This window comes from Saccostrea cucullata, unplaced genomic scaffold (assembly GCF_032062105.1).
Source record: "Saccostrea cucullata isolate Sc308-1 unplaced genomic scaffold, CSIRO_AGI_Scuc_v1 ctg15498, whole genome shotgun sequence".
Taxonomy (NCBI): domain Eukaryota; kingdom Metazoa; phylum Mollusca; class Bivalvia; order Ostreida; family Ostreidae; genus Saccostrea; species Saccostrea cuccullata.
The window spans coordinates 1-9,586 of NW_026918566.1; the positions used below are offsets into that span (position 1 = coordinate 1).

The 9,586-nt window shown below is 35.5% G+C and overlaps 1 protein-coding gene across 1 annotated transcript; it reads left to right on the plus strand.

The window, feature by feature from the left end:
• The first annotated feature begins 5,059 nt into the window (after window positions 1–5,059).
• On the plus strand, window positions 5,060–8,588 carry LOC134267930 (uncharacterized). Its single transcript, XM_062750137.1, has 4 exons — window positions 5,060–5,135; window positions 6,023–6,090; window positions 7,456–7,520; window positions 7,668–8,588. The coding sequence occupies exon 4, from the start codon at window positions 7,746–7,748 to the stop codon at window positions 8,586–8,588; it is 843 nt and encodes a 280-aa protein (XP_062606121.1). The 5' UTR covers window positions 5,060–5,135; window positions 6,023–6,090; window positions 7,456–7,520; window positions 7,668–7,745.
• Window positions 8,589–9,586: the final 998 nt, after the last annotated feature.

Below are 9,586 nucleotides of genomic sequence, written 5' to 3' on the forward strand. Positions count from 1 at the left end.
TATATAAGAAAATTCTTTAAAAATCTCCTTCCCAAGAATGACAAAGCCATAATTCATCATATTTATATGGAAGCATCCTCAGGTAGTGTAGATTCAAAATTCTTCAAATCATGACCCCCGGGGGTAGGGAAGGGTCACAATGGTCGACCAAAGTTTTACATAGAAATATATAGGAAAATTCTCATCTTCTCAAGAATAGCAAAGCCATGACTGGTCATGGGACTACTTTAGGATTTAAACTTTTCAATAATAAACCAATTTGTATTTTTTTCCTAGCCATAGTGCTCAGATGAGTGATGTGGCCCATGGGCCTCTTGTTTAATATTACTGGTTGGTATTTTAAAGACTTGACAAAATTCAGGTCTACATTTCCATGAATAATCTAAAATATATCATACAACTAGAGCCGAGCTCGTTGCAAAGCAACGAATAGGTCTTCCGTTGGAGCTACGGAATGGAAGACGTAACCTTGAGTCTAGGTCAAACAATTCTAAAGTCATAAATAAATAAGCAACCTAGAGGCTTGTTAAGGAGTTTATACAGGAAAAAGACTGTACAGGAATGTTATGTGCAAGACCTTGAACTTTCTAAATGACCTTGCGACAAGCAATGACAAACTCTGTTATAAAAATACATAATCTGTGTTTTACCGACTGGAAAAGTTCCCGTATGTTTTTTTTTTAGATATTCCTTTAGTCCACATATCTACCCAAAACATCTTATCTTAAGTGACCTTGAACTTGAGTCAAGGTCATGCCCCACCCTGCATTATATGAGCAATGTTTCACTGGTACAAATACGATTGAGAATTTAAAGTTTCTCTGTCAGTAACAGTGACTCGTCCAAAAGACTGGATATGTTCAGTCAAATTTTTTTCTGAACATATATCGAATCCAAAGAATTTATTAGGTTCAAAACTATGATTTACATAATGATTTTACTAGAAATATATCTATAGGACATAAATGCCCCGCCCAGTGTATATTAGCAAATAATGCAACATTAAATCTGTATAAGTGTATGACGTTTGTTGAGAATATCTTAAATAGTTTCTTAAAAATTGAAATCTTAAAAATGGATATAGATTATAAAAATCCGTTCAGATAATGCATATAGGCATAAACTTACATAAAAATATCTCAAATGGTTTCTTAAATACTAAGCAAATTGCAAATTAAAGACAGGTGGTGTCGAGGTCACAGGAAAGTGAAGATCAAAATCATATGAAAATGTATCAGGATACTAAAGTTTGATAAAAATGTCTTGAATGGATTCTTCAAAACCGAAGGTCGCCCGTGAGGCACAGTGGTTAGAGCATCTAATCTACACTAAGGTTTGGATAGCTCTCATAAGTGTGTATCAGTATATGAAGTTGATAAAAAATATATATTTTTCTTCAAAACTGTCTGAGCTAAATACTAACTGAATTACAGGGACGTAGCATCCGGGGGGGGGGGGGGGGGGGGGGCTGCCCCCCCCCCACTTTTTTCATCAACATTACCTTTAGTATACGAAATGTTAATTGAAATGATGGTTGGCCTTCCCACTTTTTACCATAGTATAGTGATATGAAGGAATTGTTTGAAAATGTAGTAAAAGTAGTAAAAAAAATTTTGGAAGTGAAGGTACCTTGCCTTTGAAAAAGTTGGCCACTACCTCCCCCCCCCCCCCCCCCCCCCCCCCCCCCCCCCCCCCCCCCCCCCCCCCCACGAAATAGGATTTTCGAGTTTGGGAAACTTTTTAACTTTTTTTTTTTGGTTTGCTTGTCAACTTTTTTCAGGCAAGTAAAAAAAATTTTTGATATATGTTTCTGAGTTAAACACTAACTTAAGAAAAGTTAGGTTAAGGTCAAAGGAAAGGTAAAACAAAATGTTGATGCAGTTACAAACGTGTAGCCTATAGTACGTATCGGCACATATCAGTGCATACATGTATCGGCACATGAAGTTTGATGATACTATCTTGAATGGTCTCTTTAGACAGATTTAAAAAAGGTGAGATTAAGTTCAAAGGAAAGGTCAAAGTCAAAATATGTCGATGCACGAAAATAGCTCTCATCAATGTTAATCAGCATAGGACGTTTAATATAAAAAAAAATTGAACAGTTTCTTTGAAATTGAGCTTTGAACTGAGGTAAACGCAAAGCGGTACCAAATTGAACAGTTTCTTTGAAATTGAGCTTTGAACTGAGGTAAACGCAAAGCGGTACGGAGGGACAGACGGAAAATGGAAGACGTACATGACAAACAATATATGCCCAGCCTTTTTATGGGGAAGCATCAAAAACAAAGGTTCAATGAGAATGTTTTATTTGAAATTTGGAGACTTGTGAAATGATGCGTGGAGACCGATCCTATGGATGAGACCGGATAAATCAAGGTCTTGTGTCGTGGTACATGTAGGTGCTGGCATGAAAAGGATCCAAAGCACCTGATTCCATCAGGCATAAAACTTGAAATTAATAAATGCACAAGCGAATACGATTGATTAAAACAAATATGAGATAAAGTGAAATAAAATAACATATATGATATAACGGGTAATTTTTACTGCTGTAAATTTTTACGAATTTCGGTCCAAAAATGGTGATTTAAATTTTTACACGTTGATCTTTTACGAATTGAATATGTCCGTAAAAATTAAAAACATCAGACTAAAATTCCAGATCATATTGAATGCATTAACATGCATTCGTACAAATAATGTGTCCAAAAACTCTATGAGAGAGAGAGAGAGAGAGAGAGAGAGAGAGAGAGAGTTATTAAATTGATATATCAATATAAACAATGCAACAAATTACATAATGAATTGTATAGTTTTTTTAATAACCTTTATATACATAAGCAATGTACCATTCATTTATTCGTGTGTTTTTTTAAACACATAGCTAGGCACACGTGCACGTCTGGTATATTTACAGAAAACAAAGAGAGACAACTCAAACTAACATAACTGAAGTGAATGTATTCAAGTACAGCGTATTAAGAGGTCGAAGCTTTATTCAATGCACTCGAAGTAGAAGACGGTGTCCAAGATTGAAAACACGGGTATTCATTTAATTGGAAGACCTGTCATTATTAAGTCATTATCAGAAGTTATGCGTCTCGAAAAAAAAAAACTTAAAACGAGTAACCAGGTAGGTCTAACTGATAAATTAATTGACGGTGTTTATAATTTATATACAAGTTAATTGAGATTTACCTGTATGATCCCAATCGATGATTGGCTTAAAAGTGCTCAAAATACTAACAGTATACTAATTATATAGCCTCCATGGAGTGCATGAGCTTAATAGCAATTAGCAATACTTTTACACATACCATGTTAAAAATTTATACGAGCCGTTTTATAAATTATGTGAAATTTTACGCGTTTAAATTTAACGGATTTATAAACCTGAAAAAATTCCCGTCATTCGGTAATATGAAAGAGGCGACATGATTCCACTATTGGAGTACACGATGTATTTTTAACATTCGACATGCCTGCGGCTCTCTGTGGCCACGCACGTTAAAAAAATAATGGAGAAACAAAAGAGTGATGGTAAAAATAAAACGAACATATAGTACATTACCTATCTCAAGACTCCATCACTAATTATAATTATTTGCCGAAGCCCCTTTTCAATTACAATTTTAATAAAATACATTAACACGGAATAGAGAAACAATTTTGCGTGAACAGGCCAAAGAAAGCGATCAAAATTCAAAATGATTTTATGCAGTGTTAGAAATTGCGATTTAATGTAAGCATGGTAAGATCGGTGAATTATTCTTATTGATTCGATTAATTAAAAACACAATTTTCTATTAATTGATGGGTCTTTGTACACAATGAATTTTATACACGATCACAGACTATGCAGACACTTGCTTTGTTTACGACAACAGGTGGCGGGTACACTAGTGACCTCGATAGGCACCGTGGGATAAGCGCATTGGATTACATAACATCTAGGCGAACGTGGAGATCAACTAAATGATCGTGAATTATTCGATTAATAAAGTTAAAAATTACTTACAATAATAATTAATGTAGAAAGATAGATTTAATATATTCCGATGAAGACGTGTTCACTATAAAACTAATTAATAATACATAAAAAAGAAAGACTAATTGTTATAAAAAATTTAATAGTGAACCGTAAAGCATGTATAAAGACCTTTTTAGAAGAAATTCAACAGTAAATACCATAGGGTATATTATTGATAGGAAGTCTGTGTAAATTATACACATGAAGAGGTCTGATTTCCTTTCCAAATAAAAAACGCTACCTGTTTACCTGGCCTGCTTTCTACTTCGTGTTACGCAATACCCCCGGTATAATCGAGCAAAACAACATTTTCATCAGATCAAAAAGGTGTCAAAGAACAATTTTGATCGTAAGATCCAGATCGAAATTTTTACCGTTTTCGAGTTATAAATCAAAAGCTTTCAAGTTCCCTAAATCCCTAATTATAGGGGCCAGCCCCTTTTGAGTAGTTTTATATGAAAGCCCCTGCAATTATGCACAACTTTTGTTCTACATGTCTTAACAAAATATTTTTAGTTTTCAAGATATAAAGGAAAATATGTGTAAATTTTCGCTTTTTTAGGCGTTCTAATTTTTGACCCCTATATAGCGCCATTTTGAATACAGAAATCGAAAAACAAAAACCGATGTGCACAACTTCAATCCATCTATTATCTAAAAACAGTAAAATTTCTGCTCCAGCTCTAGTGGTCTCTGAGCCTTTATCTGGAAATGAAAGCCTATAATTTTTCGTTTAAAGGGGAATAACTCATAAGCGGAAGTAAATTTTTGAAATGTTAGGCAGCATTCTGATAGAGTTTATTATCGTCTATAATGTCTGAAAATTTGAGCAAAATCCATTGAGAAATGAGCGAGATATGAGGCCTCATAGTTGGCGTCTAGGAAGAAAAAAAAAAAGAATAATAAGAATAATCTTAATCATCAGAATCAGTAGAAGGTCTTCCGTTGGAAACGGAAGACCTTAATAACATCAGTCTTTTAAGACATTGAAGCTATACAGAAATATTTACTCATTTAACTGTGTTGATTTTGACAGGTCTCCCAGGATGTGCTGTTGAAGTATGTAAAGCTAAAGAAGAGGAAGAAATCACCATTTTGACAGGTTTGACTAATGCCTAAATTTAGTTTTTTAGCTCACCTTAGCGGAAGACTCAAGTGAGCTTTTCTGATCACATTTTGTCCGGTGTCAGTCTGTCTGTAAACTTTTCACATTTTTGTTCTCATTGACAAGAACAACTGGGCGAATTTCAACCAAACTTGCTACAAAGCATCCTTGGGTAAAGGGGATTTGAGTTTCTTCAAATGAAGGGCCATGCCCTCATTCAAGGGACATAATTGGGAATTAAGGAAAATTTGGTGGGATATGTTTTAAAAATCTTCTTCTTAAGAACCACTGTGCCAGGAAAGATGAAACTTATGGGGAAACATCCTTAGGTAGTGTAGATTCAAATTTGTTCAAATCATGACCCCCGGAGGTAGGGCGGGGCCAAAATGGCCGACCAAAGTTTTACATAGAAATATATAAGAAAATTCTTTAAAAATCTCCTTCCCAAGAATGACAAAGCCATAATTCATCATATTTATATGGAAGCATCCTCAGGTAGTGTAGATTCAAAATTCTTCAAATCATGACCCCCGGGGGTAGGGAAGGGCCACAATGGTCGACCAAAGTTTTACATAGAAATATATAGGAAAATTCTCATCTTCTCAAGAATAGCAAAGCCATGACTGGTCATGGGACTACTTTAGGATTTAAACTTTTCAATAATAAACCAATTTGTATTTTTTTCCTAGCCATAGTGCTCAGATGAGTGATGTGGCCCATGGGCCTCTTGTTTAATATTACTGGTTGGTATTTTAAAGACTTGACAAAATTCAGGTCTACATTTCCATGAATAATCTAAAATATATCATACAATAACATCAGTCTTTTAAGACATTGAAGCTATACAGAAATATTTACTCATTTTACTGTGTTGATTTTGACAGGTCTCCCAGGATGTGCTGTTGAAGTATATGTAAAGCTAAAGAAGAGGAAGAAATCACCATTTTGACAGGTTTGACTAATGCCTAAATTTAGTTTGTTAAGCTCACCTGAGCCAAAGGCCTAAGAGAGATATTCTGATCACATGTTGTCCTGTGTCTGTCTGTCTGTAAACTTTCCATATTTTCGACTTCTTTTCAAGAACCACTTAGCCAATTTCAACCAAACTTGGCACACAGTATCCTTGGATGAAGGGTATTCAAATTTGTTCAAATAAAAGGCCTAGCCCTCTTCCAAGGGGAGATAATTATGAATTAGCTTTTTTATCTTTTAAAAATCTTCTTCTCGAAAACCATTGGGCCAGGAAAGATGAAACTCATGTTAAAGCATCCTCATGTAGTGTAGATTTAAGTTTGTTCAAATGATGACCCCGGGGGTAGGGCGGGGCCACAATGGCTGTCAGATCAAAGTTTTACATAGGAATATATAGGAAAAATCTTTGAAAATCTTCCTCTCCAGTACTACTGGGCCAGGAAAGATGAAGCTCAAGTGGAAGCATCCTCAGGTAGTGTAGATTCAAGTTTTTTTCAAATCATGACCCCAAGGGGTAGGGCGAGGCCACAATTGACGATTAAAGTTTACATAGGAATGAATACATTGGAAAATCAGTTTTTTTTAAACTCTTCTTTTTAAGAACTATAAAGCCATGATTGGTCATATCTTTATGTAAGCATCCTTACGTAGTGTTGATTCAAGTCATGAATGTGAAGTAGGGGGTAGGTAGGGTGGGCCACTATTGGAAATCTATAAATATCAAGGAATTTTTTTTCCCAAGAACAGAAAAGTAATGTTTAATCATATAGATACGGAAGCATCCTCAGGTAGTACAAAGTCATACTGGTTCAAATGAGGGCTACCACGGTTAGGGCTGGGCCACAATGGGAGGGGGGGGAGTCAAATGAATAAATAGGGAAAAATCATCTGCTCAAAAACAGTAAAGGCATTTGTTGTATGGAAGCATCATCGGGTATTTGGTAGTTTAAAATTTCTGAACACCCCCCCCCCCATCTAAACTACTCAATACTGAAGTGATTTCTGCTTTTATTTCTTATCCAGTGTGCACAGGTGAGCAATGTGGCCCATGGGCCTCTTGTTATAACTGTGTTAAAATATACAGTAATGATAACTATCTATAGAGTCTCATAGTTCCCGTAGAACTTTCCTATCTAACACTTTGTTGTAATAACTATGAATTAGTAATGGTAAGAATGCAGATTTTATCATGATTTTTCTTCTGTAAAGACTGAATTGTAAATACAATGTTATAGAATGTCAGGTTTTAAATGATTTCATGTTAACATCTATAAGAATCTGAACTGTTTTCCAGTATGTCACAATTTATATGTGTTTTAATTATAACTATTGCTTTGTTAGACAGGTTTAATTGAGAACACTTGGAGGCTGCTATGAATGGAGACAAAGCATTGAGAAGCCAGTGTCAAGGTATTTATGTTTATCTGGTAATTCTATTTAATTGTTTAACACTGTATAAGTTCTTAAAACCCAAACATTTTACAATGAGTACATTTGTTATTTATAAACAGTGTGTTCCTGATGTAGATAATTCTAGAACAATGTTGTAATTTACAGAGAGATCTCCCTGACTGAAGGAAATCAACACAGGATTATAAAGTCACAGGAAAAAGAAATAGAAGTCTGGTGTCAGTGATGTATAGACTGGTGTTACAGGAATCTGTCACAGTGACAGGTGTTAGTAGGTGTAAACACATTACCCACGTGTCAACAGACCGGGTCTGGATCAGTGATAGTGAAGGCAATCTCATCTTAACTAACACGAGAGGTGACATTCTAGATAGTGTGACGGATTTAGCTAAATATGGTGGTGGAGTACATACTGTGACTCAAAATGGTGATGTGATTTATATAGACAGTGACTTTAACATCATAAAACGATCTAAAGATAAAGTAAAGACCACAGTGATACCATACAACACATCACCATGGAGACCACGGTGTGTCTACAGCTCCCCCTCCACTGGAGACCTGCTGGTCGGGATACGTAATACTGATACATGGACAGGCCAGGTAAACCGTTACACTAACACAGGAGAACACATACAGACCATACAGCACGACAACACAGGTCAGGGACTGTATAGTGATCCTAGATACATCACAGAGAACCGCAATGGAGATGTTATTGTGTCTGACGTTAACCGTGGTGTAGTGGTGACAGACAGTAAAGGAAGACATCGCTTCTCCTACAGAGGTCCTCCATCAGGATCAGGACTACGGCCACTAGGAATCTGTACTGACGCTCTGTCACACATCCTGGTGTGTGATGATAACACCCACACAGTACATATCATTGATAAAGACGGTAACTACCTGACAGAGTTAGATACAGAACAACACGGGATAAACAGACCATGGAGCCTGAGTTATGATGACATCACCCGCTCTGTCTGGGTAGGATCAGACTACAACAACACAGTGAACATCTACAGACTTATCTATGGAGGGGATAATCTGACTGGTAAGTTATACTGAAGTATTATTATATGTTTGTTTACAAGGTGTAGTGTGTACAATATATTATAGTCTTTGTTTTTTGTGTAATTACAAGACATTACGGAATTATCATAGTGATAACTTTTAAGCGTAAATACATTACATGGTTAAATGAATTCTAACTTGTGTTATATTACAAGAAACATTTTTATGAAATAATATTAATTGATAAGTTGTCAAATTAATAATGATTTGATCTTCATATTAGATTTAATGAGACATGTTAGAGTTATTTTAATGTGTACTTAGTTGTTAACTTTGTTGTCTGTGACAAACAATTCCTGATTTTGTACAGATTGTCTAATGATTTGTTAACATGGTTAAATAACTCTCATTGATTCTGTCTTCTATTTGGGTTAACATGATATTTTTATATTCCTCTGCTAAATGGTTTGTAGATTAAATTTATAGATCACTACAAATGTCAGGAAATGGAAAAATAATTGTACAATTGGGGTTCATGAGTGTTGGAGGGGGGGGGGGGTAATGTCATAGACCTTATCATTAGATAATATATACTTTGAATACGTCATTCAATGTGTTAAAACAAAGTTTAATCACATTGACTACAAACATTTTGTACAGTATTGACAGTGAGATATAGACACCATTGATATTAACACAGCTCTGTCTAGGAATGTTGTGTATTTCTGTAGCAGGTGTTCAGTAAATCTACACTGTGTACTGGGGTGACATTTTACATGTATATTACATGGAGATTTTATGGTTAAAATGAAACCAATGCCAGAATTATAGAGTCATATCAGTGTAACCCCCCCTCCCACCCCCAACTTCACCACACACACACACACACACCCTCTCGCCCTCTCCCATCCTCACACACACACACACACACACACACACAATTTTTTGGGGGTAGGTTTGGGTGGGAAGGAGTGTCACACAGTGTCTCACTTTATCATGCTATTTAATCTTTTTCTTTTAAGTACTGTTTTAGTGAAAAAACCCTTTTTGTT

Bases quoted from the DNA above. Each gene is read 5' to 3' on its own strand.
- LOC134267930 (XM_062750137.1), top strand. From the start codon at position 7,746: ATGTATAGACTGGTGTTACAGGAATCTGTCACAGTGACAGGTGTTAGT.